Source organism: Aspergillus versicolor, assembly GCF_001890125.1.
Source record: "Aspergillus versicolor CBS 583.65 unplaced genomic scaffold ASPVEscaffold_11, whole genome shotgun sequence".
Taxonomy (NCBI): Eukaryota; Fungi; Ascomycota; class Eurotiomycetes; order Eurotiales; family Aspergillaceae; genus Aspergillus; species Aspergillus versicolor.
The window spans coordinates 138,661-165,340 of record NW_024467534.1 but is presented as its reverse complement, the minus strand read 5'-3'; the positions used below and the strand labels follow the sequence as shown (position 1 = coordinate 165,340).

Sequence of the window (26,680 nt, the reverse complement as noted above, 5' to 3'; positions counted from 1 at the left end):
CTCTGTCTGTGCCCTGCCTCTCCCTTGTTCATTCTGGCCAACCATAATACTGCCCGCTTCGTTTCTGCTCACTTTGTATGCGACAAGACGTGGAGAATGTCTGGCCAAGCCTCAACTTCTTGGGCGCATTGCCGTAACAATCCAGGCCCGGCGGTGCACGCCGCACATTCCCTCGGGTCATAGCTATTAAAACGCGCTATTTCCCCCTGTAAGGAACCCACGAGGTACCAAATTGTGTTTTTGTTTAGACTGTCTTTTTTGCAATGCGTTCTTCGCTTACTACGGCAGTTTCGACTGTCCTGGCGGCCACACTTGCCGCTGGACAGGCCATTACGTGGGATGAAGCATACCAGAAAGCAGCAACAGACCTCGCAGCCCTAAGCCAGAATGAAAAGGTCGGCATTGTAACGGGCGTTACCTGGATGAAGGGCCCCTGTGTCGGGAACACATACAAGCCCGAGTCGATTCCCTACCCGTCATTGTGTCTCCAGGACGGGCCATTGAGCGTGCGCTTTGCGAACCCCGTCACTGTGTTCCCGGCTGGAATCAATGCTGGTGCGACGTGGGATCGCGAGCTCATTCGCGCTCGTGGAGCGGCAATGGGTGAGCAGTCCAAGGCGCTCGGCGTGCATGTCCAGCTTGGGCCGGCGCTTGGTGCTCTAGGGAAGATTCCCAGTGCCGGTAGGAACTGGGAGGGTTTCTCCAACGATCCGTATCTTATGGGAATTGCGACTTCGGAGGCTGTTCAGGGAATGCAGGGGAGTGGTGTGCAAGCCTGTGCCAAAGTATGCTCTCTAAGCAGACTGCTTGTTCAATGCTAATCGTGACAGCACTATATTCTCAATGAGCAAGAGCATAACCGCGAGACTATTAGCTCCGTCGCTGATGATCGGACAATGCACGAGCTGTATCTCTGGCCGTTCTATGACGCTGTCAAGGCGAATGTCGCCTCTGTTATGTGCTCTTACAACAAAGTCAACGGGACTTGGGCCTGCGAGAATGATGCCATCCTAAACGGCCTGCTCAAAGGAGAGCTAGGGTTTAAAGGCCATGTGCTGTCCGACTGGAATGCACAGCATAGTACAGTCAAGAGTGCCGTAGAAGGCCTCGATATGACTATGCCCGGTTCTGACTTCAACCAGCCACCCGGCAGCATATACTGGGGCGATAACCTGGCTGCAGCCGTTGCAAACGGTTCTGTCCCCCAGACGCGCCTCGATGATATGGTAACTCGGATTGTCGCAGCGTGGTATCTGCTCGGTCAGGACAAGGGCTATCCCGAAGTCGCATTTAGCAGCTGGGACGGGGGTGCAGCGTCTGTTAATGTGACGACGCCTGAGCATGGCGACCTCGCACGGAAGATTGCGCGAGACTCAATCGTGTTGCTGAAGAATAACAACCACAGCCTGCCACTGGGCAGCCCTAAAAGTCTTGCCATTATTGGTTCTGATGCCATTGTCAATCCGGATGGTGCCAACGCGTGTGAAGACCGGGGCTGCAATACTGGAACTCTTGCTCAAGGCTGGGGAAGCGGGACAGCCCAATATCCGGTATGTTTAGCTTTGACTTCTGATGATAGAAGATACTGATTCACCTAGTATCTCGTTGCTCCTCTGGATGCCATCAAAGAGAAGGCCCCAGCAGGCACGAACATCGTCACAAGCACCACGGATCAAGCTTCTGCTGGCGCTTCTGCTGCTGCTTCTGCTGAAACTGCCATTGTTTTCATCACTTCAGACTCTGGCGAAGGGTATGTGCTCTTGCCACCTCTGTATCGCAGTCCTAACACTGTAACAGGTACATTACAGTCGAAGACCACGCCGGTGACCGCAACCACCTCGACCCCTGGCACAATGGGAATGCCCTGGTCCAGGCTGTCGCTCAGACCAACACGCCCACGATTGTCGTCGTCCACAGTGTCGGACCCGTCACTCTCGAGACGATCCTCGCAGAGCCCAACGTTGTCGGAATCGTCTGGGCTGGTCTGCCCGGTCAGGAAAGCGGACACGCCCTCGTCGATGTTTTGTTCGGTGACCACTCTCCCAGTGGGAAGCTGCCCTATACAATTGGCAAATCTGAAAAGGATTATGGCGCAACATGGACCACCGAGTTGACCGACAACTTCTCCGAGGGCCTGTTCATCGACTACAGGCATTTCGATAAGAACGAGATCCAACCACGATATGAGTTTGGATTTGGCTTGTGTATGTCCTTTGAATTCCTTTAAGGGTGTGACTAACGTGTTGATAGCGTACACCACATTCAACTACTCGACTCTTGCGACTGCTGTAACCGCAACGCCCGGTCCAACCACCGGTAAAACCGTTGTCGGTGGCCCATCCGACCTCTTCGCTTCAGTTGGTACAGTCAGTGCCTATGTGAACAACACCGGTAAGGTCGCCGGCGCCGAAGTCGCCCAGCTCTACATCGGATACCCTGACTCGGCCCCATCGACGCCGCCGAAGCAGCTGCGAGGGTTCGACAAGCTAAGCCTCACGCCTGGTGAGAGTGGAATCGCGGTATTCGAACTCACTCGCCGAGATATCAGCTACTGGGATGTCGTTCGGCAGAAATGGGTTGTGCCTGAGGGCGCATTCCGGGTCTATGTGGGCAGTTCAAGTCGTGATATCCGGCTGACCGGGAGCTTTACTATCTAGACTCTATGCACAGTTGGAATGTTTGACTCTGTACTTAGATGCATAACTTCCATAACAAGTCATCTCGGTTGTTGCTCTATTTTCCAATGGCTGCGGCCATTCTCTCCCATACAGCCTTGTCCAGCCTCCCTCGAATCCAATAGCCCCCGTTCCCATCTTCTTCCTCTGCTTGGCCCTTCCAAGTTGTAACTATATCGTCCATAGAAAGCCCAAACATCTTCAAAAGCCCCCACATATCCAGCTCCCCAAACACAAAGCTCGGTGTCGTCCCCCGTGCGTCCAGGTTAAAGAACGGCAGATCCGTCCACGAGGTCACCGACACCTGAGGAGCTTTGCGTCCAATCCACCGCGGGATTATGGGCCTTGTACTTGGGTTTCCATGGAACTGTAGCAGTTTTGAAAGACACTCCGGTTGTCGGGCTTGGAGGATCGTGCGTCGCACTTCTGCTGCTATCTTGGGGAGCGCCGCGGGTGTTGGCTGATTGCCGTCAAGGGAGTCGATGTTGATTGGCAGTACTATGCAGGAATTGTGTATTGGGGTCTGGTTCTGGAGTTGTCGTCGGATGCCGAATATGATGGTGTAGTCTTGGGGAAGGGATTGCTCGTACGCGGACTGGATGTGTTAGTACTTGAGAGCAGACCTGAAGGCGTGAACTGCATACCTGATAAATGAATGCGGAAAGCAGATCGTGGTCACTGACGCTGATATTTTGCCTTTGAGATTCTTCTTTCCAGGCTCTTATCTGTTTTTCTGGGATGTATAGTGTGTTCTCGACTCGTCGGGGGTGCAGCAGGTCTCGCGAGGCCAGTTTCACGCCTTTTTGGACGAGAGTTTGCCAGCTCCAGGTAAACAATTCGCGGGTTCGATTTATGACTTCTGTTGCCTTCTCTGTGTTTTTTTCATTTGTCGCTTCTTGCGTGGTTCCATCGTACAGTCTCAGGGGGGTTCTCATAAATGATACTTCTGGGACCTTCTTTCCGCTGAGAATGTTGCAGTATGCCTCTGCAATCCTATACCCGCCTGATATTGTCAGAACTTGCCTTGATTATCGAAGCGGTATACGCACCAGTCGCATCGCAGAATGGATGCTGGAATATAAATCGGATGATCGTAGCGTCTTGTAGCAACAGCGCGCGAACCTGGAAGACCTGCCCGCGCAGCGCTTTCTTCAGGCTATTGGAGAACTTGAATAGTTTATCCAGCTTCTTAACCTCGTCACCTGCCTGCTTCGGCTCGGAAATATTCATTACATCCTCGAGATTCTGTTCGACGAATTTTCCGCGGTAGACGTAGGGAAGGTTGTCTGGTTCGCTTGGGATGAGGTCAGTTCGCTGTGAAGGCTATCAGTATAGGTACTAACACGCATTCTCGAGAAATATACCAGTGAATTCAGTCGAGAGCCAAGTGTGGGCCATTCTGAGAGCAAAGCCTGCGTAGCAGCGTCAAGTTGCCCTGTAGAGTATACTGCTGGAAACACAAGCGTCACGGTAAACTCGAGGAAGCGCTGAACTCCCACATCCAAGGGCGTGAGACTCATTCTGACTGTGATGCTGCGAGGAGTCTGGACCCGGGGGCAGGAGACTTTATGGTTATTATTGCCGACAATTGTTGTCACCGGTGCCAGTTCAGAGCTTCAGGCACAAACCGAGCGTCCAACCAGCGAAGGCGAGATCGGGTCTAGAGTTTTCTGGCCCAGTTATCTCAGACGCGATCGGCGGGGCCTTTTGCTGCTATTTTGTATTATTGGCTGTGGCGCGCGAGTCAGCCCCAGTGCGAGGTTCCTATGACAGGCTATGTATCAGGTTCACTGCACCAGATCTGGCGAGACAATTAGTCTGTCTCTGGCGTAGAATAAAGAGCTTTGGGGTTTAATTGTCGGTAGCCTAAAACAAAGTAGGCGACATTTTTGATGAGAATCTAATGAAGGGGGAAGTATGGAGTACGTCGGTGGTTGTTCGACCAGTCAATATATATATCCCTACCCCTAACACCGACGAATTCACACGCGAACAAGCCAGCAAACTTGATTCGTGAATTAACTCTATAGAGAGCTGCCTGACAGAATATTTAGAGCAGCGAATACAATGTGGATCATAGATGAAGTGTAAACTAATCTAGATAGTATCTTAGAAAAGTAAACTATTGATGATCCAACTACAGCCGTATCCAAGCAATCCTTCCACCGCCAGATGGATTAGAGGAATCGCAGTTTCCGAGCGATAGTAATAAAGAGGAGAATCAGCGCGAGAATTATTCCAAGAATACTAAACCATCCATCTAGTGTTTTCTTATCCTCTCCTGGAACAGTCACGTTCATTCCAAAGAGACCGGTAACGAACTGGCAGGGAACGATGATTCCTGCAATCATAGTCAACCGGCCCAGCGCGTGCATTATCTGGTTCCGCATACGGGTAGAGTCGAAGGATAGTTGGCTTAGATACTTGGACTGCCCACGCGATAGCATCTGCTCCGCTGCATCCAAGTTCGCTATCATAGTCAGGACGTGATCCTGGATATCGCTGAGATACAGCGTCACCTGTGACAAGGAGGCCCCGAAGGCCTCGCAGTGGCGGGCGAAGCACCGGATCACATCCGTCTTGTCGTTCAGCAGTTGTCGGATGTGGAGAACCTCTTTCCGGGATTTGTAGATTTGCTGGAGAGCCAAACCAATGTCGTCTGGCCGGGTGATGGAAACGCTATCTTCCATCGTCTCCACCCCGCTCTCCACCTGGTTGATAAAAGGGGCGAAACCGTCGACAATGTCGTCGCTGCGGAGAATTAGTTAGAGACCTTGCGAGCCCGACAACAGAACTTACATCAGCGCATAGCAGATCCAGTCACTGGTTAGCGACAGGTGACTCTGATGTTCTCTGATACGGTTTCGGACATGGCCCACATGGGGATTGCCTTCCATTGAGAAGCTGAGCACTCCATTTCGGAACACGACGGCATAAACGTTGACAGTGGATGTGCGTGCTCCCACATAGGTCTCAACCCGAAGAGCCGGTCGGAGGGACAAAAAGTAATACGGACCGAAGGCTTCGATCTTCTCACGGTTCTCCCGAATTTTGATATCCTCCGTCGTGAGCGGGTGGAGGTTGAAGATGCGCGAGAGTGTCTCGATGTCGTCTTCCGAGGGCGCCGTTACGTCCAACCACCACAGTCCAGGGTATGTTCCATCCTCCAGCAAGGGGCAAAGCGGGTCGTAGAGTGCTTTCAGGCCATCGATGGTCGAGGCTTCCACGCAAGAATCCAGCTGCGAGGAGAAGAAGTTGAAGTGGGTGGGTTCCGAGGGCCGATAATCCTGAGATTCTTTCTCATTGGTTATGGATCGGGTATCTTTGGCCGACCTGGGGCCAACCCTCCAGGGTAGCTTGAAGGGCTTCATCCCCGGCTGCGGTCGGGCAGTTGCAAGGCGGGCGAGGCGCAGGGTCGTGGGTCTGCGACTAGTAGAGAGGAACCCGAGGCTCCAATGGCGGCGACATCAAAGGGAGAGCGGAAGGAGGGCCGCATAGTATAGGGGTTTTAGCTCAGGAACTGAAAGACCGAGCGAGAGACAACGAGAGAAGAGGAAGAAGAGACCGCGACGCTGGTGAGGCTGAGCCAAAAATTCAAAGACGCACACGTGACGTCCAGATTGGGCGGAATTCCTGCCTCAGGCAGCAACTGATTTGCTCCCCGGAATTTCCACTTTGAGGCAGATTTTCCTCACTCCAACAGTCGACGTTGATTGCCATTGATTATTCCGTATTGATACCCTGCGATCGTCGAGGTCGTATCGCCGCTGCATCATCGGATCTCGCAGCTCTCCGCCTGAAATAATGTCCTGACCCTCGGTCTCAATTCTCTCACAAACACCAACCTGAACTCACAGTCTCACCGTGTTGGGCCCAGAATGTGGTGGATCAAGGACCCAGAAAAGAGGCTGCTTTTCAAGATCGACTTCTTCATTCTCTCCTTCTGCTGTGTAACCTATTTCTTCAACTATCTTGACCGCTCCAACCTGACCAACGCGTATGTCTCGGGCATGAAGGAGGAGCTGGCCTTCAAAGGCAACCAGCTCACTGTCATAAACACCATATTCACTGTGGGCTATATCCTCGGCCAGGTCCCCTCGAACTTGGCACTAACTTACCTGCCACCACGGTTCTTCTTCCCATCCATGGTTCTCCTGTGGGGTGGGTTGACAATGATAACCGCCGCTGTGCACAACCCACAAGGAATCATGGCTATCCGGTTCTTTCTGGGGTTGGCTGAGGCAAGTACCTTTTCCGGAACCCATTATATCCTAGGGTCATGGTATACCGAGCGTGAGCTAGGCAAAAGAAGCGGAATTTTTACCGCGAGTGGTCTGGCTGGCACCATGTTTGGCGGCTTTATCCAAACGGGAATTCATTCATCGCTGGATGGTGCAGCAGGTCTGTCGGGCTGGCGATGGCTGTTCATAGTGAGTACTTGCTCTTGCACGCTTCTATTGCTATGAAGCAGCTCATTAGCAGTGTCACGGTGCTAATTGATCCAGATCGACGGCTTGATCACTCTTCCAATTGCAATATATGGGCTGTTCCTCTTTCCGGATACACCGACAACCACGAGAGCTCCGTATCTCACTACATCTGAACGTGTATTGGCCGTATCCCGACTACCAACGGTCAACGCTGACCGCGCTCCAATCAACCGGGCATTTTTGAAAGAACTGTTCACTACTTGGTATTGGTGGGCATTTGTCATTCTGTGGGTGATTGCGGGTGAGACGGAATCGTTTTCATCAAACACTCTTTTGGCACTTTATATGAAGGCACACCCCACAATCAAATACTCGGTAGCTCAACTAAATAACTATCCTACTGGGGTTCCTGCTGTCGGAATCCTCTCGACATTGTTCTGGGCCACCTTGACGGACTTTCTCGGCGGCAAACGGTATATTGTGGGTTACTTCATCGGCATTACTGGAGTGGCGACGTCTGCCCTTATTCTAGCGCGATTTGATTCCACCGCAACTGTATTCGGTGCCTACTACTGGGCAGGCGCAGTTTATGCATGTCAAGCCACGTTCTTTGCCTGGGCCAACGATGCCATGCGATCTCGAGATGCTCGCCAGCGTTCTGTTGTTATTGCCAGCATGAACCTGGGTAACAATGCCGTCAATGCCTGGTGGAGTATTATCTTCTACTCCGCGGACCTGGCGCCGCGCTTTACCCGGGGAATGTGGGCGATGATTGGCTGTTCAATTGCATTGGCACTCTGGACGACGGCGATTTTGGTACAAACTACCCGAGAGGAGAAGGCCCTTGCCAGATCACAGGCGTTGAATGGCTTGCCAGAGTGCGTGCGTCAAAGCGAGAAATCTGACTGAGTTCATTTACTGTCACTATTTGCTCTACAAGCGAAGCCTTGAGCTCCTCGAATCTGCAATATTCGCTGACATCCTCTAATGCTTGGGGTGCGTGCCACTTGTGATAGAGACGGCGCGTGTGTAATACTGTCAAGCCCTGAACCCTGTCCCGCAGTATAGCCTCTTCGATGAACCCTTTTCGTCGATAGCTGTTGGAAGCTACCAGCCCAACATGGAATGTCCACGCGCGTGTTATAATGTCCTGGCATTTTGAGAAGCCCAGAGGCATGTTCAGCCACGAGGCTGCCTGGCCTGAGTTCCCAGTCCTTTGGTACACTGGGCGGTTCGTCAAGGGTTGCCTTCATCTATAGCTCATGGCTGAACTCATCCATTGCAGTTTCAATATCTTCACCACTACAATGTGTCGACAACTCCCCTAAATGGTCTGTTCCCATTCAGCGGCTTCCAAGGCCGCCGCCAAAACAATGGAGTTGCAAGTCTTTGTCCATCACGTCGACATACGAAATGCGACTGGTCAATCTCCAGCTTCTCTGAACTGCCCGTCATGCTTGCTGGATCCTGTTCTCACAAGTATGTGACATAGATCTTCAGTTCGTCGCCTCTTGGGCCACATTTCCAACTATAACCGTTTCTCCTGCCATTATAAACCCATCCATAGCCTGGGGGAGTAGGTGTGAACTGGTCAAACTGGGAGTCGAAGGTCTTTCCACGATATGGTCCTGTCAGTAACCATGTCCCCTGGAGCGAAGTAGCAACTTTACCCAAGTAGTCCAATACCCAAGTACGGTGAAGAGAAGAATCCCTGGCCGTGGATAGGTAAGCATCGAGCAGTATCATGTGGGGATGGCCTGTCGCATTGTCCTCTCCAGATGACCCTCTGGCCTAATCTTCCTTTTCGATCCCCTCTCCTTCAACGCCTCAAGGATGGCTGCCAAGTATACCTTGGTCCTTCAGCCGTGCAAGAAATGCCAATGGTGGAATCGAGCGCTGTCAGCCCCGCACCGGACTCCGTGCTAGCAGCCTTAGTATCACGAATGCGGAGAATGCTCCGGGTCTCTCCCTCAATTATTCGTATTATTCACCGACCAATGAACTGCTGAAGACTCGAAGACGTGAGGGAAATTTTTTCTCCCGCGGTGGTCAAACCCGGGGCTCCGCAAGAGCGACAGTAGCATCGGGGGACTTCCGGCATCTCTCCTTCAGGAAGGATTAAGCCCCGGCACAGACGATATTTGACGATCTTGGGCATTCTGAGCCTGGACAATGCGCCTCTTTGTCGCGCCGGTGCCGGAGCCGACTCTCGCTAACATAAACACCGCCAAACCGTTGAAAATGGAAGCTCTACGCGCATACCCGGCTCTACATTCGGCTCCGTTGCCGGCCAACTCGGCCAAAAATGGGCACGATACGCCATCCTTGTCTTGAAGTGCTTCAAATGGGACGTATATGTATGTGAATTGCGCTTCCAGTTACCTTCTCTGCCCCCGCTCCTCCACAGTGCTTTTCCCGGGGTAGTCAAAAGGGCCTCAGTCCCCGTTGTAGGTATTATCTAGTTCAGCTTTAATTTCTAATACCAAGCGACTCGAAAGTATGGATCCCGTTGATGTCGTTGCTCATGAAGAGCGCAAGAAGTCCCTGTATAACAATAGGTGGCGGCATCTTTTGCATAACCCAAAGCTTATGGTCATCGCGTTCTTTGCCTCGTGAGTCGTCTGTGGGCTCATAGACTCGAGTAATACATTAACCTTGCTCGAATAGATTCGGCGGGTTTGAATATGGCTACCAACAGGGCGTCCTCGGCCAGTCTCTGGTCATGTACCGCTTCAAGGATAACTTCCCGTCTGTGGTCGAGTCCTCCAGTGCGACAGGTTGGTTGACATCTGTGCTTCAACTTGGTGGAATCACCGGTTCTTTGTCTGCAGGTATTCTGGGAGAAGTGTTCTCGAGAAAGTACACCATGTTCATGGCTTGCTGCTGGGTGGTGCTCGGCAGTTATCTTTACGTTGGCGCATCCTACCACAACCCTTCGCTGCTCTACGCCGGTAGATTCTTTACTGGAATCGGGGTTGGAACATTTAGCGGTGTTGGGTAAGTAGACTCGGCCCCATCTCATGTACCCCGTCAACACGGCTAATATGTATATTGTGAGTACAGCCCGCTTTACAATGCTGAGCTGGCCTCCTCCGAGCTCCGAGGCTTTCTTGTATCGTTCTACCAATTTGCCACTATATTGGGGATCATGTTGTCCTTCTGGTGTGGATACGGAAGCAACAACATCGGCGGGATCGGCGAAACCCAGTCTAACCTCGCCTGGCAAATACCATCCATCATCCAGGGTATTCCCGCTGCCATACTGATGCTGGGAATATGGTGGCTGCCATTCTCTCCAAGATGGCTCGTGAAGAAGGGCAGAGACGAGGAAGCAATCAAAACCCTGTCCTACCTGCGCAAACTCCCGACCGACCACCCCCTCGTTGACATTGAATACAAGGAAATCAAGGCCGAAACATTGTTCGAACAGCGCGCATTCGCGAAGAACTTCCCAAACCTCGCGGAGAAGGAGAAGCAGAGTGTCATCATGCGCGAGTTGGCGCAATACTGGCACATCTTGCGTAAATGGGACGCTTTCAAGCGCGTCGCAACGGCGTGGCTCGTCATGTTCTTTCAACAGTGGTCAGGAATCGACGCCATTATCTACTACGCGAGTAACGTCTTTGAAGATTTAGGTCTCACTGGCGGTACAACTGCACTGCTGGCCACTGGTGTTACTGGGGTAGTGTTTTTCGTATCGACTCTTCCAGCGATGCTTATCATTGACAAAGTTGGCAGGAAGCCAATGCTGATTGCCGGCTCCATTGCCATGTGGATATTCATGGTCATTCCAGCCATTATCGTTGCAAAATTCCGACACGACTGGCCGTCACATGAAGCTGGAGGTTGGACTGCTGTGGTTTGCATTTGGCTTTATACTGGTTCATTCGGGGCCACTTGGGGGCCAGTGAGTTGGACGCTGGTATCGGAGATTTTTCCTTTGTCCATTCGATCGAAGGGAGCGGCTTTCGGGGCATCTAGTAATTGGGTAAGATATCCCTTTCCAGTTTAAGTTATGTTATCAGCTTCTAACTTGGAGCGCTATAGGTTAATAACTTTGCGGTTGCCTTCTTCGTCCCGCCTATGTTTGAGGCTTGGGCTTGGGGCACTTACCTCTTCTTTGCAGTCTTCCTGGCTGGCGGAATTGTTTGGGTTTGGTTCTGTCTCCCCGAGACAAAGGGCGCCTCGTTGGAGGAGATGGACCGGGTCTTCAAGAGCCGGACAGGAGCGGAGGATGCAGCCATGCTGGCGCAGGCCCGGGCTGATGTTGGACTCGACCATCACATGGAAGAAATGGCTGAAAAGGCGGCTATGGGGACAGTGCATGTCGATACTCCCACACCAGAGGTGAGCAAGGCTTAGAGACTACCTAGCGTATACATGCTACGAGTATAGACTCGGCCGCATGCGCCTCCATGATGCGAGAATGATCCACTTTACTATGAAGAAAATGAGTGAATGTCATATACTGCCTCCACAACTACATGATTTCCATAATTGAATAGTTTCCATCAGCAAGCGAACACACGAATAATGATTGTCGTTGGCTGCACCTCATTCCGAATACGCATCAATCGCCCGCTGGACACCAGAAACCACCTGATCTGCCAAATAGTTTATAATTCCCTGCAAAGCAGACGGTCCCTTGGGCGTAATGGCATCCCGTAAATTCTCACCAGGAGACTTGAAGTCGTAGAGCGTGTTCAGCACACCATCCGCCAACCCATCAACAGTGAAGTTCGGCTCCGCGTCAATCAGTGTATTGGTCAACTCGTCTACCTTGTCCGTCAGCGTGGTGATGGGGTCTAGGCCGGTGACGGTCTGTGCGGCCTCGTTGGATGATTACGACGAGCTCTTCGGAGGAGGTCCGGACGTCAGTCTTGACAGAGGATGATCCATATCGGATAATGTAAAAAAGACATACATTCTGAGCTGCTCACGACCAGGACTATCAAACCTTCACCTTCAGCGAAAGCCCTCCCTTCATCACACGAACTCCCACCATAATACCCGCCGCAACGATTCCAGCGACTCCTGCGTACACCCACAGCCCCGTCCATTCGAGCGCTTCACCACTCCCCAATATAGCACCAGCGCTGGGCCCACCGATCAACAGACCAAGCCCCCCAATGGCAAACCCCTGGCCAATGCGCGTGCCAATCATAGACGGGTTCTGGGTGAGCATGCGGAAACAGACAGGTGGCATGGCCACGACCACGCCGCTGAAGAAGCCGGTGGTAATGCCCTCAACAATCATCCCGGCCTTGTTGACCACGCTGAGCATGCACAGGGTGGTGACGCCGAGTAGCAGTGTAGTTGGGACTATGGTGTTGAAGACGCCAATGCGGTCTGACAGAGCGTTGGGGGCAATGCGCCCAAATACGGAGCTCGCGTTAAAGATGGCAGCCATGTAAAATGACAATGACGTATTGGTGAAGCCCTTGTTCTCGGGGAAGAAGGAGATGTAGAATATGAGCACGGCGTTCCCGATGAAGAGGATCAGGACGCTGAGGGCGAAAGTGATAAAGGGTGCGTCTGTAAAGGCGGACCAGTCGATAATTGCCCGTGGCTTGGGGGGCTGCACGCGTGTGCGCATGAGGGCCACTGGTAGGGTAAATGTGGCCAGAGCGAGGAAGCCGATCGTGCGCACGGCCCAGGGGAAACCGATATTATGACTGTAGAGCAGACGGTAGAGGACGATTGGGTAGATGATGCCACCAAGGGAAGATCCGGACGAGGCAACTCCTACAGCAAGACCCAGACGGCTCCTGAACCAGGTCGGCAGCAGGGACACGGTTGGGGTGAAGAGCAGACCACCGCCGATGCCGATGCAAAAGGCCTGGGCCAGCAGGGCTTGCCAGAACTCCTTGCACAGGGAGAGCATCATCAGGCCAAAGACGACCAAGAAGCTGCCCGACACGAGGAGCAGGCGGAGGTAGCCTCTGTCGTAGATGGGTCCTGCCACAAGGCCTGTCAGCTGCAGGAGAAAGCATTGGATGGAGCCTATCCAGGAGATGTCGGACGATGAGGCCTCAAACAGAGCGCCGCTCTCATAATAAGTTTGGAAGACGGCAAAGGTGTTTATCATGCCCCAGGTGTTGAAGAAGAGAACGAAGCCGGCAGCGACCTGGAGCCAGGCCATGGGTCCGCCATCGGGGGGTTGAGGGGCTGCAATGGGAGGAGCTGGTGCTGGAGGTGTTGATTTCTCGTCTATCTCGCTGGCGCGGAGGGCATCATTGGTGTTAGCCATGGCGAATACTGAGTGAATATGCGAGCGAACTGGCTTAGGATCCTGCATGTCTTCCAGCTTAAGTAGGGCAAGGCGAGCTGGTCCGCCGTGACGGCAAGGCAGGCCCATAATAGTATTATATTACTTGGTGGTATTATACTATACTTCTATCAAAACATTACTGCTAACCGTATCCTAAAATACTTTACTAGCTGTATCTGACAAATCCACATTCGTCCGTCACGGCGGAGATACGAGTGCTTGATAATCATTCTTATACTGCACACACCGCGGAAAGCACAATCATCCGTCCCTGGAGTCGAGAAAATGGTCGAAGAAATGCCATCACCCAAGCGCCGTCGACTGCGCAAAGGGACGCGGTCCTGCTGGGAATGCAAACGGCGCAAGATCCGCTGTCTCTTTGCCTCCCCAGACGACGGCACTTGTATAGGCTGCCACCACCGACGCGCTCTCTGTGTCAGTCAGGACATGCCCGAGGATCTCTCGCCGGCGAAAAAGGGGAACCGACATCTTAGTGACCGCATCGGGCGTATTGAAGATGTGTTGAAAGACTGGCTCGCCAGACCCGCCACTGCCACCGCTGCAGAGGTAAGCATTCACTGCAGAAGATATTTCATTAATTTAATGGAATAGAGTCCTAGAGAGACTATTCCGCAAACTTCCTCCCTCAGCGCTCACGCCGATGTTTCTGACAGCGAGTCGACTGTCCTCCACCACCTCCTGGAAGCTCTACCAACGCCAGAGGATACCCAGATTCTCCTCCGCGAGAGCGCTCGCCCATCACTATACACCGAGTTGATAGCCACGCAGCCGCGAAGCAAGTTAACCCTAGAGTCTCTCGCCACGCTTTCATCACAGCCGACGGACTTCCCCGGCCCTAACCCACACCCGGTTCTCCTAGCCAAATGGATGCTGCTCTTTGCCATCACTCTCCAGAGCCCCTGCGGAGATGAGGTCCTTGGACTGTCGGAACCGTTCAGTCTTTTAATGCGACGCTTGACGGCAGCAGCGACAACGTGGGTGACGACTCGCGACGAAATGCAGGGAACCATAGAGGGTCTGGTTTGCATTATCCTTGAAGCCACATTCGAGATCAATGCGGGCAATCTGCGCCGCGCGTGGGCTGTGTATCGCCGTGCTTTGACCGTCGCTCAGCTCATGGGCCTGCATTGGTCCCCTAGACCCCCGCTGCCACGCATCGATGCGAAGCTGGAGGTGGACCCGGAGTGCCTGTGGTTCCGCATTGTGTATATGGACCGCTATCTCAGCCTGCTGCTGGGCCTTCCACAGGGCACCTCTGATCAGAGCATAGGTGCCCCTGCCGTCCTACAGCGCGAACCATCATTAGGACAGTTTGAACGACATCTCACAGGCCTTGCTGGCCGCATCCTAGAGCGGAAGCAGACTTCTATGGCTGCATCGACTGCGGTCGATATCACTACCACACAGGCCATCGACGCGGACCTCTTGAAAGCGTCACAGGCCATGCCCACAAGCTTCTGGCGACTTCCCAACTTCCATAACCTTACCTGTGGATCGCCCGAGGCTGTCCTAGAGACCGTTCGACTCGGCGCTCAAGTCTACTACAACGGCCTCCTAATACACCTCCATCTCCCCTATATGCTCTGCGAGGTGAGAGGGCAGCACAATCCCATCAACAGCTCGCAGCACGACTACTCCAGGAGTACTTGCGTCAATGCAAGTCGCGAGATCCTGGCGCGCTTCATCGCGCACCGCAGCTTCAACCCAACCTCGTCGTGCTCCCGACCTGTGGACTTCTTCGCTCTGCTGGCCGCTATGACGCTGCTCGTCGCGCACCTAGACGCCCATCATCACCAAGTAGCACCTAGCCCCCTTGCCCACCAACGCCTAAGCGACCGCGCCATGCTTGACCAGGCCCTAGAACGCATGGACGTTATCGGCCACCTCAGCAACGACACTACGTCTCGCCAAAGTGCCGCTCTCATTCAGAAACTTCTTGAAATCGAAGCCGACGCCGCGAAGGGCAAAAGGTATACCACCCAAAGTGTCGACAGCAACCCTGGCGCGCAGGGGGATAGGAACGTGGACGGCACAAATGAGCCCGGGCTTCGCTTGCAGATCCCCTACCCAGGCGTCATCCCTGGGCAAACGGTCTTTGGGCTTGTTGCAACTCTACAGGTGATGATATACCAACATGTCTACTCCAGGCGATTGGATGCTAACATTATGTATACAGGCTTTTGGGCCCGCTCCCTTCAATACTTTCTTGTAAGGCATGAAATGGTGCCAGGATTCTAGCAACTATCAAGCGATGTCAACGCGGTCAAGGGATACTGGTTCAACCAATTAGAATGCTCCATTCAAGATAGAATAAATTACTTAAGGATCGATAGGAATTAGAGTATCTAGAGATCTTATATAGACCCTTTTCTAGGGCAGCCCTTAGAGGCAGACTAGTAGTAGCCCTAAGGCCTTCCTGGCCTGACCCCTGCTACCGTATAAACTAAAGGGCTTCAGCCCTTTAGACAAAGGACTAAAGATAAGGCAGCAGGAGCATTAAATCTAATAAATTAAATAAAAAAACAAAAAACATACAACAGCTGGGATTCGCATGTGGTCACCCACCATACTACTAACCAGCCGGCGTGTGGCTTAAGTACGGCTGAGCGGACGGGAAGCCCTGTTTTCCACACCCTGTGGTCGTATGTACTGACTATAACTAAGCATTGGGTGATAGAGGTAGATGACAATGGATAATGTAGAGGTCTTATGTTCTATAACTATTGAATTGCTATTCAACAGGGATCGGCAGGGCACGTTCCCTCGTAGCTCTTGGATAGTCAGACGAGTTGACTCAACAGCTTCCACTGCGAGCAGGCAATTCTGTTAGCATACATGCATTGAGCATTAATGACTCTGGCTATTGCGGGGACGCTGTGTTCAGGCCATTTGTAAACGATGAATGTCGCAACTGGTCCACAGGGCTAAGGCAAAAAGAGCATTCTGGACGAGAATCGCCCGTCTGGACAACCAGATGTAGATTGCTAGGCCGTTTATATTCAGCGATCAGCATCTTTACCCCAACGTTTATCTGTTGGAGTGAAGATCCTTGTGCTTGATGAAGCTCTCACAGTTGGGGTCTGCCATATTGCACCCCGCTGGTACCAACTCCGTCAGCAAAGAAGCATCCATGCGTGTCCAGATTGAGGATACAAGGCCGTCCCATGTTAACCCAATGCAGAATCAACGGCGAGGAATTGGGCTGCGGGGAAGGCGGGGTGCAAGTGATATGATAATGATATAGCGTTGTAATACTGCTAGCCTGCAAGGACTCTGCGAGCTACTGGGAGTACTGGATGAATGACCAGTAGTAAAGAAATGAGGAAATAAACTGAAATATCATACGATGCAACTACGGAACCAAATAAAGGTCTAAGCAAGTAAACGCCGATAATTAACATTCACTATGCCACAATCCAGAATTATCCGGCTGACTCTGCCAGTCAGACTCCTGCAACCCGAATTCGAAATTGGGGGGATAGTCCTGCGGCAAGTCCAGATACTGCGCTGACCATTGCATGGTGTCTGATATCTCGCTCGGCCATTGTTGCCACAAGTTAAGATCACCGGTGGGATTCGCCAGATTGCTAGAACTGGATGTAATTGCATTTTTAACGCCCATCTGGCTAGGTTCGCTCTCATCTCGCCGAACTGCATCGATTAGCCAGAGTTATGTGGTTGTATGAAGGTATCCTTGCCCTTAGATTTGACTTTGAGCTGTTGCAGACTGTGTAGCATGGACTTGGCGCAGAATGCAGCCCTTGAGTTAGTGCTCAAGGCTTCGAACACTTTCAAACAGGTTTCGGCATCCTCATCGAATGTCTTGGTTCGCAATTCTGAAGACGTAGGGCTGGGCTCGAAGAAGGTCGCTGCAACGACGAGAATCGAGCTGGCGCATATTAAGCACGATATCATCTGCCACCATGGGAAATCATGCACTAGGCTCCTTTCATCGGGGATGTTGTGCAAGAGGTGTGCCATCTCCTGTGCCTCTGTGATGCAGACCAGCTCGGCTTCGTCGATTCTGGAGCGGTGGTGCTGGAATAGTTCTCCGAACAGGCGACTACTTTGATGCAGACGTGACATGCACAGGAATGGTCTGTGGATTAGAGCGCGGAGATGGTGATACTTAATAGCGAACATGTTCCGCTGAAAACAGTTACTTTCTGCCCATGCGTGTTCACGATCGACTTACCTGCCGCCGAAAGACGAGGGATCTTTCGAGGGTATGTCCAAGGTCAAACCGCAGATGGCGAGGAAGATGGTCTTTCCACTGGACAAGATCCCAGTCGAGAGAGGCAGTGCTGAAGAGCAGCTTCTTTGAAGACAGTTCAGTTTCAACCGGTTGATAGAGCTCTGTGTTGACGCGGCCGACAATGTGGGAGAACTCAATCAGCGAAAGAAAATAGTCCATTGATGAGGCAGCCCCTGGTTCATCTACGGATTGCGAGTTGATACGGCGAATATCTTCAGCCCTCGATGGGAGCTCAACGTGGAAGTCGGCTTGCTGTATCCCAACGGGCCGGCCGAGTTGAAGTGCCAGAAGCCGGTCTAAGATGTAGAGCGAGAACCATACCCTGCGTCGTTCTTCCTGTATCTGTGGGTTTGTTTCCTCAATATTGCCCCATTGTGATGTTCCTACGTGCAGTCCCAAGCTTTGGGCCATGCGAATGGCAAGGCCAAGAATGTTCCAGGCCCTTTTGCAAGACATTAACATCGATGTGGAACAATATTAAGGAGTCATACCGGTCTGTCTGGCATGTGGCCAGGAGATAGAAGCACTGAGTCAGAATCAGCGATACGTTCTGCAGCGAAGAGTTGCTGTACATCTCATCGAAGAACAGGAGACCCTGGGCAAAGTACTGCTGGTGCGATATATCGTCGAGGCAGGCCGACTCCGTGAGAGACGTATAACAAGCGCCGATAGCGAAGAGGAAGCCTTGGAAGACAGGGTTGGCAATAATCAGGTATCAACTTTGGGGAGATATACTCAACTGCGCAGTCCAGGATGGATCTGTGTCACTGGCGCCCTCGGCAAATATTCTTTCCAGCCGCTCTTCCACGGTGGCTCGGCTGAGAAATGGGAATGCGCAATGAATAGTCGAGAAGAAGATGTCGAGATACTGGTGGCACAGCTTGCCAGAGGGCAGCTTCAGCGGCTTACGGATTCGGGGGATCCCTCGCAGTGAATCCGGCTGGTCGTACCGCTCTGTGCCTGGAGTGCGATATTTAGAGGTTTCCAGATTTGCGCTCATGGCATGTTTGATTGTGTTGAAGAAGTACGTGTCGCTGGCAGTGCCGACGTATGTATGGGTAATAGGGAGACTCGATTCGGACGCCTGGGACTCGGTACTGGACGAGAGTCGCAGAGGAAGATGGCTTTGGATATAGGCATGCGAGGCCTCTATCTCTGACCGCTGGCGCTCGTCCAGCCTTTCTTTCAGGTTCGTGACCAGGGCCTCGTAGGACGCGACTATGGACCGCAGAGTTGTCTGATCCCCTGGCTGCAGACTCGAGCGACCCTTACTCCTGGACCACACGCAGGTAAAACCATAGCCCGTGCAACGGCCGCACACAGGCTGCTGTCCATCGCACTGCAAGATGTAAATATTATGCAGGACGGGGTGAGGGTTGTGATTGACCTTTGCCTTGAGTATGCGACATTTCTCGCACGCTTTGGAAACTCGCTGTCTCTTGAGACACTTTTCGGTGACCATAATGATTAATAGATTAGATTGGCCAGGTAGACTCGATATATTCCTTATTTATTATGCGGGATTATTCCCCAGTGCCCCATAGGACGGGCTGCAGGGCACTCCCACCTGACCAGCCACCGACAAGCTGCTAACTAGACAGGCCTGCAGTTTACGTAAAATCGATCCAGCTTTTAGCAGAATAAGCGACGGATGGAACGGATCGAGGGCAACGCTGACTGGTGCGAGGGCTGCTATAAGACGCCTCCTAAGCCTTGACTGATGCGGATCCACGGACCGGCCGGGTCACTCGAACGATTCTCAAAGCATAACGAGAGTCCGATCGTCGAGGTCATCACTTTTAGTAATCTCATTTATAACCAGTTAAATAGTGATATTTCGCTGCAGTGTAGTAGAGACGACTTAACTTGTACAGAATGGGCGGGCGTACAGATTCAGAGTCTGCGAATTCCCCGGACGCTCTCGAGCGTAAGAGAACGGCTAAGGCATGCGACAGGTGTCGATTGAAGAAGACAAAGGTACGATCCAAGACATTTGGAGGGAGTATTGTTAAATTGGATCCTGCAGTGCAGAGGGAGCCAGCCGTGTGACCGATGCACCGTAGATAATTCGATATGCACATTCGATCGCCCGCGCAAGGTCTGCGAGAGAACATATCCCAAGGGGTGAGTTTCTTAATTCTCTGTACTGTTGTCACTAACTAAACCTGTAGATATGTTGAATTATTAGAAAAACAGCAAGACGTTCTCGTCGGCGGTCTTCAGAAGCTGTATGCCATTGCATGCGACGGGGGACTACAAACGAGGCCAGTAGCGAATACGCGGTGTGGCCCGCCTCTTACTACAGATATTCTTTCCTGGCTGGGTGAGTTGGACACAGACCAGGGGAGTCCTTTCTTTGAGAATCCAGAAGATCTGAAGCGGTTGATGTTCGATCAAGGAAAGTCTACATCGCCTACTACTGCCGAAGACCTAGACTGGACCTGCGACCCCCCAGCTATAAACTTGGAAATGGACTGGGACTATGAACTATTCTGGCGATCGGGACTGGATTAGGAGATATCGGGTTAATATTGGAGACATTCCTTCGTTAATGCGCGTCTTGCACGGGGATATCTTCTGTCACATATGTACATAGTTCGGTTAGGAACTCGTCAGCTTCAACCGAGATGGATGCTCAATCGTAGACCCCGATGATCTCGCCAACTACGCTGCGATAGAGACCCTTGGGGTCGAACTTCTCTCGAACAGCCTTGAAGCGAGCAAGGTGCTGGGATGGTCAGCGGTGTATAGAGAATAGGCAGTGATACTCACGTCCTTGTCGAGATTGGCCTTGGCCAGTTCAAACACCTCTCGGGTGTTCTTGGTCCAGTGTGGACGACAGGGGAATTCCTTGACCAGAGCCTCTGCGAGGGCTCCGTCTGATATTGTTAGATACTTCCACATGAGATGTGAGGAACACTTACAGAACGGCTCGTTGAAGCGAGTTCTATCCCCAACACTCGGCTTGTAGCTGGGAAAATCAAACATGATCGCACCCTTTGACCAGTCTGCACCGTCAGAGGTGTTGTAAGTGACTTGTCCCAGCAAGTCAAAGTACGCACGGCCGAATTTGATGTTGATGCCGCTGCGGTAGGTGGATGTCATGACGATGCCCTTCTTGAGCTCGGCGTCAAAAAGCTCGCGAGCGCGCTTCAACACAGCATTCGCTTGAGTGACTGGGAAGGCCAACTCCATGGTGTCTCCATTGAGCCCATGCTCCCATACTGGCTTCTGGTCGGGGTAGAGGCCGCCGATGAGGACATCGTAGTTCCATCCGTACACAGGCCATTCGGTGATGTCTTTGTTGGTCGTCTTCTCGCGGAAGTTGGGAGCCTCCCACTGTCCAAACAGAATTTCCTCTGCCAGCATATTGGAGGTGGCTAGGTATTTACCACTGTTCCAGAGGGTCTTGATGGCCGAAGCCTCGAGGGCCGTGACGGAGAAGGTGTTTTGGAAGCCTTGCTGCTCGTTGATATCGTTGTCGACGACGTCGTAGTACCGCCAGTGGAACTTTCTCTTATACGGCCACCACTGTACTCATCAGCTTCGTCCAGGCCTGTGTGAAGCTTACTTACCCAGAAGTTGGCGGTCGCGTAAGGCGCAATCATGCCGTAGATGTCACCGTCCAGGACCTCGTCGTCGTCCAATCTATATAAAGTCAGCATTACTCCAGACCAACCGGAGCCAACTTACGTCTTCTGGTCGGCATAGACCTTGAAGTCGGGATAGACCTTGAACTTCATCCGCACGATAACTCCCAGCAGACCGAGCGAAGTGGACGCAGCAAGCCACTCATCGCTGTCGTCACGCTCGAGGTGACGCAGCTCACCGTTGCCATCGATGATATCCAGGGACAGCACTCCCGAGGCAACCATAGATTCTTCGCGAATAGAAGAGCGATGGGCACCCATGGCGACGCAACCTGCCAGGGTGATGTTCCAGTTGACCAAAGTATAGCCGGCCTAGAGGGTTAGTTATAATAAAGCATCTACGCGAGAGAGCATACCGATGCGCCTCGCTCGTGCAAGTAGTCGGCCAGCTGGAGGAAGGTGACGCCGGCCTCGATCATGACAGTCCCTGCATCGAGATCGAGATCGTAGATCTTGTTGACGTTCTCTGTCTGGATAATCACCGTGTTCGGGTCGTCGGAGCACATGGTGTCGTACCACATGTGTGCCTTGCCGGACGCGCGCACCTGCTGGCCGGCGTCGATGGCATCGTGGACGAGCGACTGGATCTCGTCTACACTGTGGGGGGTCTTGACAGCAGCGACCTCGTTGCAGGCAGGGAAGCCAGGGCCATCGAAGGTGTTGTAGGGGTCTCCCGCGACGAGCGGGAGGGCAAGCAGCGACAAAGCCCAGCGCATCCTGACTCCTTATTGATTGATTTTGATCAGATAATAGTATCTGGCGGCAATCGCTTTATAGCGATTCAGGAGCCGTCTGTCACATTCAGGATGCGACCGAGGTAGAGCGACAATCGCAGCTTCCTTAGGATGCCCAGAAAAGCCAAGGGACTAATACAAGGCCATTCACGCGATCGCCATGAAATGCGGAGGAACAGGGACGGGAAGAGGAAGACCCTGATTCATGGAATCCGTATCAAGTGCATATCCGAGTGTATATGGAGTGTTAACAGGGTTATGTGGGTGAAGTCTCCAATGCTTACCAAGCCGACGTCATCGTATATAAATATTCTAGTAATATCCCACAATTAAAACATCCAATATCAAACAATTATTAACTATGGCAGACACAGAACAACAGACACAGAAAGCAGACAACGTCGGGTCGTGTCTCTGCGAGGCCGTCCAGTTCAAGCTGTATGGGAAGCCCCTGCAGTGCGCCGTCTGCCACTGCGACAGCTGCCAGCAGTTTAGCGGGTCGGCGTTTATGGTCAACTGCTGGTACAGACAGGATGTGCGTGATCCGCTTATATATCCAGATAGTATTTGGTTATTGACAGAGCAGAATGTGCAAATACTCCGCGGAGAGACCCTGGCCACATTCCACGAAGGCGGCACCACCACCGGGGCAACGATGCGTCGCTCGTTCTGCAGGGCGTGTGGATCCAGCGTCTTCCAGCAGACCGGCGACTTGTACGAAGCCGGAATAGTCTCCGTGGCCAGCGGGACGATGCTGGATCGCAGTGAAGCTATTCCCACCCTCGAGGTCTGGTGCCGGAACAGGCGGCCCTGGCTGGCTCTGTCGCATTCAGGAGAGAAAAAAGAGGCCCAATAGAATTATGGATAAGTCGAGGTTATGAAATAATAAACATCGAATGAATAAAGGCTGGATCGGTACGCAGTCTGCATCTCCGCGGAGACCATGACCTCATAAGCCGCCGTCCACCTCTCTTCTCTTCTGTTTTGTAAATATTCATCAAAATTCATTTAATTCATCATATTCAACATGCTGAATATTCTCAGACAAACGGCGCGAAACACTCCGCGTCTCTGTCGACACTATGCGACCGCGCTCTCCCCCCAGCAGAAGCAGATCGTCAAGGCCACCATCCCAGCCCTCGAACAGCACGGCGTCGCCATCACGACTCTCTTCTACGAGCAGCTGCTGAAGAAACATCCCCAGCTGAACAACATCTTCAACTCCTCCCACCAGGCCACCGGGGTGCAGCCCGCCGCCCTTGCCCACGCTGTCTGGGCCTACGCCAGCAACATCGACGACCCCAGCGCCCTTGCTACTGCAGTCTCACGCATTGGCCATAAACACGCCAGTCTGGGTGTTGCTGCCGAGCACTATCCCATCGTCGGCGAGCATCTCCTCAGCGCCATCAAGCAGGTCCTGGGCGACGCCGTGACACCCCCTGTTGTTGATGCCTGGTCCGCCGCATACCAGCAGCTCGCAGATATTTTTATTTCCTTCGAGGGCGACCTCTACAAGCAGGCGACGCAGACCCCCGGAGGATGGAAGGGGTGGCGCAAGTTCGTCATCGCCGATAAAGTCAACGAGAGCGACGAGATCATCTCCTTCCACCTGGTCCCCGAGGACAAGACCGACCTCCCCACGTATAAACCCGGCCAGTTCGTCAGTGTCCGCTGCTTCGTGCCAGAGCTGGGTGTCTACCAGCCGCGCCAGTACAGTCTGTCCGATATCCCCAACCGCCAGTACTTCCAGATCTCCGTCAAGAAGGAGTTTGCGTCGGGCGCTCGTCCGGCCGGTCGCATTTCGAATGTCCTGCACGAGGCGCTCCCCAAGGGCGCCGAGGTCGAGATCAGCATGCCCTTTGGCGATTTCGTGTTGGATACGAATGCCACGACGCCTGTGGTGTTGATGAGTGGTGGTGTTGGGCTGACGCCGATGATGTCTATGCTTAAGACTGTCACTGCGGAATCTAAATCGCGCCCGGCGGTGTTTGTGCATGCGGTGCGCAACGGCCGTGTCCATGCGATGAAGGAGACGCTGGCCAGGATCATGGCTGAGAATCCGCAGGTTGGCAAGGCTGTCTTCTACGAGGAGGTGGCCGAGGGCGACAAGAAGGGCGTCGACTACGACCACGTCGGACGCGTCGATGTGTCAAAGATCAAGGACCAGGTTCTCCTGCCAGATGCTGATTATTACATCTGTGGGCCGTCGCCGTTCATGAAGGCGCAGAGCGAGGCCCTGGAGGGACTGGGGGTCAGCCCTAAGCGCATCCATATGGAAGTCTTTGGCTCGCCGACTCCATAGACATTGACATTTGAGAACATGTAACTATACAACCTGTAAAATAATAATAACAGTCGCTTGGGATGATCTGCACCATCGACCAATTACAGTAGACATCACACGCACTAATGTTCTTCTAGATTAGCTGGCTGCGATAATTTCTCAGCTGAACCTCAGCTGCATTTCCGCCACCCATGGCCCCCCTACAAGGCTGGCAGTTCCAGGACAGCGATCGCTCGTCGTGGGACATTGTCTGGACATGTCTGACGACCATCTTCGCCTGTACATGGACTATCCTGCATCAAAATGTGCCACCGCGGTCTGCCTCCGAGAACCTGGTCACCGCGATCAAACTCGTTAGGTGGACCATGACCTTCCTGGCCCCCGAGCTGCTCTTCCTGGTGGCCCTGAACGAGTTATGGAGTGCCCGGTCGCTGGCCAGGCGCTGCAATGCCGCCCAAGAGAGAACCGGTAGCAGCAACTCTCCGACAGGAGAGCCCACGTCGTGGCTATACAATCGCACCAGGCCGCTGTCCGACGCCCACGCCGTCGACGACATGCATCTGTACCCTCTCCCCGCACGCTGGACGGTGGCGCACTGCTTCTGTGTGCAAATGAACGGGGTCACCCTGGAGACAGAGGATGGCTGGATCTTCTATGTCAGGGAAGACCAGATTGTCGCCTTCATCGAGGCAGGCGTTATGAGGAGCCCCGACTTCACCGACCGCGACATCACCTACCGCGCAAAATCGGACGCCTTTGCGAAGGCATTTACTATCTTCCAGAGCACCTGGGTCATCGTCAACATCGTCGCTCGTGCCGGGTACAACCTCCCCATTACCCCGCTGGAGTTCTCAACGCTGGCCTATGTTGCCTGCGCCCTGATGACCTACGCCTGCTGGTGGAACAAGCCCCAGGGCATGGCCGTCCCTATCACGCTGTTCCTGCAAGCACTCGTGCGGACCTGCCGCCGCAGATCCAAAGCCTGACTGATGCATTTCCGGAGCGATGGGAGCATTGTCGTGTCTTCTCCCGCGGCCGCGTCAGTACTGCATTCCGGCGCTGGGGGACAAAGCTTGAGACTGAGATTAGGAACGAGCCCGCTGAGGGAGGGTTAACAAGAGGAGATTCGGGGCAGACCACGAATGAAGAGTCCTTTGTGAATACAGCGAGTGCGCTGTCAGGGCTTGTTTTCTGTGGACTTCATGTCGCTGCGTAAGTAGAACCGCGACCACAGCACTCGCCACTGCTAATACTTAATGGCAGATGGAATTTCCCGTTTCCCACACGTGCTGAAGCCATCGCATGGCGGGTATTCGCTCTCACTGGGCTTGGATCGGTGGCTGTGGTGTATGTAGTCGGTCAAGCACCAGTCACTCTGGCATGGCTCCGCGAGAAAGGCGCGACTTTGCCCCGCTGGATTCGAAGGTTCGGTGACCTGGACGAGGGGATTAGTGGAGGGGAAATGTTCTTGTCTTTATTTTTCCCGCTATTATATGTCTTGGCTCGCCTGGGCCTGGCGGCTTTGACGTTGTCTTCGTTGCGAGCGCTGCCTGCTGGCTGCTATACTGCAGTAGTCTGGGTGGAGTCCATTCCGCACATATAATTCCCATGCAATTCGTTATATTTAGCCGGCTGAAACAATTTTAATCCTGTTTAGGCTCTTTCCTGCGCTGGTTTCCGAGAACAGACCTGCAGATTGGTTCTCTCGCGGTGGCGGCTGACGGATGTTTCAGCACGTCACATCGGGTCTATACGAACATTGAAAGATACTTAAACGCGACGATCCCCTGAATTAAAGTCAACTATTCTGCTGTATTATTCAAAAATGTCTGCTCCTCCGTTCGAACCCATCGTCGTCAACAGCGGCTTCGAGACTGGCCTGCTCGCGCCCTGGATCCCCTCTGACCCTGCTGCTGCAACCATCGCCAACGGAACTGAGGTATATGCAGGAAACTACTTTCTGTAAGAAGCCTGCTCGTTTATAATGCTCCTACTGACGTGCAGTGCCCTGCGAAATGCACCCGGCAACCGCGCGAACTGGGTGCACCAGCCCCTGAACGACCTCGACGCCAGCACCAACTACACCGTCACTGCGCAGGTCTCAGGCCCTGCTGTCTCTGCTGCAAACTACTGTTCAGCCTGGGTCCACATCGGCGCCAATGTTACCACCGGTCTCATTGACCAGGTCGATCTCAGCTATGACGACTTCGGGAAATGGGTGACCCTCCAAGGGCAGTTCCAGCCAAAGAGCGACGCCGTCGAGCTGTACCTGCGTGCTGCCTGCACTCTCTCGGGGGCGTCGCATACCAGTGTTCTTTTCTGGGATGATATTGTCGTGGCGCCGGCTGTGCTGGACTAAG

General features: G+C 53.0%; 15 protein-coding genes across 15 annotated transcripts; 9 read left to right on the top strand and 6 right to left on the bottom strand.

The window, feature by feature from the left end:
- Positions 1-263: 263 nt before the first annotated feature.
- ASPVEDRAFT_87806 (beta-glucosidase) lies at positions 264-2,657 on the top strand (the record flags this gene model as incomplete). Its single annotated transcript, XM_040818170.1, has 5 exons — positions 264-785; positions 831-1,550; positions 1,599-1,750; positions 1,798-2,204; positions 2,251-2,657. The coding sequence occupies 5 exons, from the start codon at positions 264-266 to the stop codon at positions 2,655-2,657; spliced, it is 2,208 nt and encodes a 735-aa protein (XP_040672269.1).
- Positions 2,658-2,733: 76 nt separating this feature from the next.
- ASPVEDRAFT_87805 (uncharacterized protein) lies at positions 2,734-4,195 on the bottom strand (the record flags this gene model as incomplete). The annotated part of the gene is made up of 4 exons (XM_040818168.1): positions 2,734-3,270; positions 3,320-3,678; positions 3,725-3,989; positions 4,040-4,195. 4 exons carry the CDS (start codon positions 4,193-4,195, stop codon positions 2,734-2,736), a joined length of 1,317 nt encoding a protein of 438 aa, XP_040672268.1.
- A 657-nt stretch (positions 4,196-4,852) lies between these two features.
- On the bottom strand, positions 4,853-6,046 carry ASPVEDRAFT_87804 (magnesium transporter CorA family protein; the record flags this gene model as incomplete). The annotated part of the gene is made up of 2 exons (XM_040818167.1): positions 4,853-5,426; positions 5,475-6,046. 2 exons carry the CDS (start codon positions 6,044-6,046, stop codon positions 4,853-4,855), a joined length of 1,146 nt encoding a protein of 381 aa, XP_040672267.1.
- A 507-nt stretch (positions 6,047-6,553) lies between these two features.
- ASPVEDRAFT_140933 (putative MFS pantothenate transporter) lies at positions 6,554-8,014 on the top strand (the record flags this gene model as incomplete). The annotated part of the gene is made up of 2 exons (XM_040807702.1): positions 6,554-7,105; positions 7,181-8,014. The coding sequence occupies 2 exons, from the start codon at positions 6,554-6,556 to the stop codon at positions 8,012-8,014; spliced, it is 1,386 nt and encodes a 461-aa protein (XP_040672266.1).
- Positions 8,015-9,604: 1,590 nt separating this feature from the next.
- ASPVEDRAFT_56122 (sugar porter family MFS transporter) lies at positions 9,605-11,467 on the top strand (the record flags this gene model as incomplete). Its single annotated transcript, XM_040815167.1, has 4 exons — positions 9,605-9,717; positions 9,773-10,102; positions 10,169-11,093; positions 11,153-11,467. The coding sequence occupies 4 exons, from the start codon at positions 9,605-9,607 to the stop codon at positions 11,465-11,467; spliced, it is 1,683 nt and encodes a 560-aa protein (XP_040672265.1).
- Positions 11,468-11,659: 192 nt separating this feature from the next.
- On the bottom strand, positions 11,660-13,382 carry ASPVEDRAFT_154524 (uncharacterized protein; the record flags this gene model as incomplete). Its single annotated transcript, XM_040808412.1, has 2 exons — positions 12,063-13,382; positions 11,660-11,884 (listed from the first exon to the last, which is right to left on the bottom strand). Exons 1-2 carry the CDS (start codon positions 13,353-13,355, stop codon positions 11,660-11,662), a joined length of 1,518 nt encoding a protein of 505 aa, XP_040672264.1. The 5' UTR covers positions 13,356-13,382.
- A 279-nt stretch (positions 13,383-13,661) lies between these two features.
- ASPVEDRAFT_87800 (Zn(II)2Cys6 transcription factor) lies at positions 13,662-15,609 on the top strand (the record flags this gene model as incomplete). Its single annotated transcript, XM_040818166.1, has 3 exons — positions 13,662-13,943; positions 13,989-15,515; positions 15,574-15,609. The coding sequence occupies 3 exons, from the start codon at positions 13,662-13,664 to the stop codon at positions 15,607-15,609; spliced, it is 1,845 nt and encodes a 614-aa protein (XP_040672263.1).
- Positions 15,610-16,716: 1,107 nt separating this feature from the next.
- Positions 16,717-18,470, bottom strand: ASPVEDRAFT_45873 (fungal specific transcription factor domain-containing protein). Its single transcript, XM_040813412.1, has 4 exons — positions 18,144-18,470; positions 17,593-18,094; positions 17,096-17,546; positions 16,717-17,048 (listed from the first exon to the last, which is right to left on the bottom strand). The coding sequence occupies exons 1-4, from the start codon at positions 18,224-18,226 to the stop codon at positions 16,792-16,794; spliced, it is 1,293 nt and encodes a 430-aa protein (XP_040672262.1). The 5' UTR covers positions 18,227-18,470; the 3' UTR covers positions 16,717-16,791.
- Positions 18,287-19,186, bottom strand: ASPVEDRAFT_45871 (uncharacterized protein). Its single transcript, XM_040813411.1, has 2 exons — positions 19,040-19,186; positions 18,287-18,991 (listed from the first exon to the last, which is right to left on the bottom strand). The coding sequence occupies exons 1-2, from the start codon at positions 19,112-19,114 to the stop codon at positions 18,368-18,370; spliced, it is 699 nt and encodes a 232-aa protein (XP_040672261.1). The 5' UTR covers positions 19,115-19,186; the 3' UTR covers positions 18,287-18,367.
- Positions 19,187-19,394: 208 nt separating this feature from the next.
- On the top strand, positions 19,395-20,310 carry ASPVEDRAFT_45870 (Zn(II)2Cys6 transcription factor domain-containing protein). Its single transcript, XM_040813410.1, has 3 exons — positions 19,395-19,629; positions 19,679-19,776; positions 19,824-20,310. Exons 1-3 carry the CDS (start codon positions 19,528-19,530, stop codon positions 20,164-20,166), a joined length of 543 nt encoding a protein of 180 aa, XP_040672260.1. The 5' UTR covers positions 19,395-19,527; the 3' UTR covers positions 20,167-20,310.
- Positions 20,288-21,823, bottom strand: ASPVEDRAFT_141016 (uncharacterized protein; the record flags this gene model as incomplete). The annotated part of the gene is made up of 6 exons (XM_040807710.1): positions 20,288-20,380; positions 20,425-20,531; positions 20,577-21,183; positions 21,228-21,300; positions 21,346-21,614; positions 21,659-21,823. 6 exons carry the CDS (start codon positions 21,821-21,823, stop codon positions 20,288-20,290), a joined length of 1,314 nt encoding a protein of 437 aa, XP_040672259.1.
- A 574-nt stretch (positions 21,824-22,397) lies between these two features.
- Positions 22,398-22,892, top strand: ASPVEDRAFT_87796 (GFA family protein; the record flags this gene model as incomplete). Its single annotated transcript, XM_040818164.1, has 2 exons — positions 22,398-22,571; positions 22,623-22,892. 2 exons carry the CDS (start codon positions 22,398-22,400, stop codon positions 22,890-22,892), a joined length of 444 nt encoding a protein of 147 aa, XP_040672258.1.
- A 171-nt stretch (positions 22,893-23,063) lies between these two features.
- On the top strand, positions 23,064-24,338 carry ASPVEDRAFT_56118 (uncharacterized protein; the record flags this gene model as incomplete). Its single annotated transcript, XM_040815166.1, has 1 exon — positions 23,064-24,338. One exon carries the CDS (start codon positions 23,064-23,066, stop codon positions 24,336-24,338), a length of 1,275 nt encoding a protein of 424 aa, XP_040672257.1.
- A 173-nt stretch (positions 24,339-24,511) lies between these two features.
- ASPVEDRAFT_56117 (uncharacterized protein) lies at positions 24,512-25,923 on the top strand (the record flags this gene model as incomplete). Its single annotated transcript, XM_040815165.1, has 3 exons — positions 24,512-25,273; positions 25,294-25,532; positions 25,584-25,923. 3 exons carry the CDS (start codon positions 24,512-24,514, stop codon positions 25,921-25,923), a joined length of 1,341 nt encoding a protein of 446 aa, XP_040672256.1.
- A 222-nt stretch (positions 25,924-26,145) lies between these two features.
- ASPVEDRAFT_87793 (uncharacterized protein) lies at positions 26,146-26,679 on the top strand (the record flags this gene model as incomplete). Its single annotated transcript, XM_040818163.1, has 2 exons — positions 26,146-26,282; positions 26,325-26,679. 2 exons carry the CDS (start codon positions 26,146-26,148, stop codon positions 26,677-26,679), a joined length of 492 nt encoding a protein of 163 aa, XP_040672255.1.
- Position 26,680: the final 1 nt, after the last annotated feature.

What these genes read in the sequence shown, in the direction of transcription:
- ASPVEDRAFT_45873 (XM_040813412.1), bottom strand. Translation starts at nt 18,226, where the DNA reads ATGTACAGCAACTCTTCGCTGCAGAACGTATCGCTGATTCTGACTCAG. An exon ending in CCCTCGTCTTTCGGCGGCAG is followed by an intron (nt 17,547 to 17,592) that starts GTAAGTCGATCG and finishes AACTGTTTTCAG; the next exon opens with CGGAACATGTTCGCTATTAA. An exon ending in GCTCAAAGTCAAATCTAAGG is followed by an intron (nt 17,049 to 17,095) that starts GCAAGGATACCT and finishes TAATCGATGCAG; the next exon opens with TTCGGCGAGATGAGAGCGAA.
- ASPVEDRAFT_45871 (XM_040813411.1), bottom strand. Translation starts at nt 19,114, where the DNA reads ATGGTCACCGAAAAGTGTCTCAAGAGACAGCGAGTTTCCAAAGCGTGC. An exon ending in GTCGCATACTCAAGGCAAAG is followed by an intron (nt 18,992 to 19,039) that starts GTCAATCACAAC and finishes TACATCTTGCAG; the next exon opens with TGCGATGGACAGCAGCCTGT.
- ASPVEDRAFT_45870 (XM_040813410.1), top strand. Translation starts at nt 19,528, where the DNA reads ATGGGCGGGCGTACAGATTCAGAGTCTGCGAATTCCCCGGACGCTCTC. An exon ending in GTCGATTGAAGAAGACAAAG is followed by an intron (nt 19,630 to 19,678) that starts GTACGATCCAAG and finishes TGGATCCTGCAG; the next exon opens with TGCAGAGGGAGCCAGCCGTG. An exon ending in GAGAGAACATATCCCAAGGG is followed by an intron (nt 19,777 to 19,823) that starts GTGAGTTTCTTA and finishes CTAAACCTGTAG; the next exon opens with ATATGTTGAATTATTAGAAA.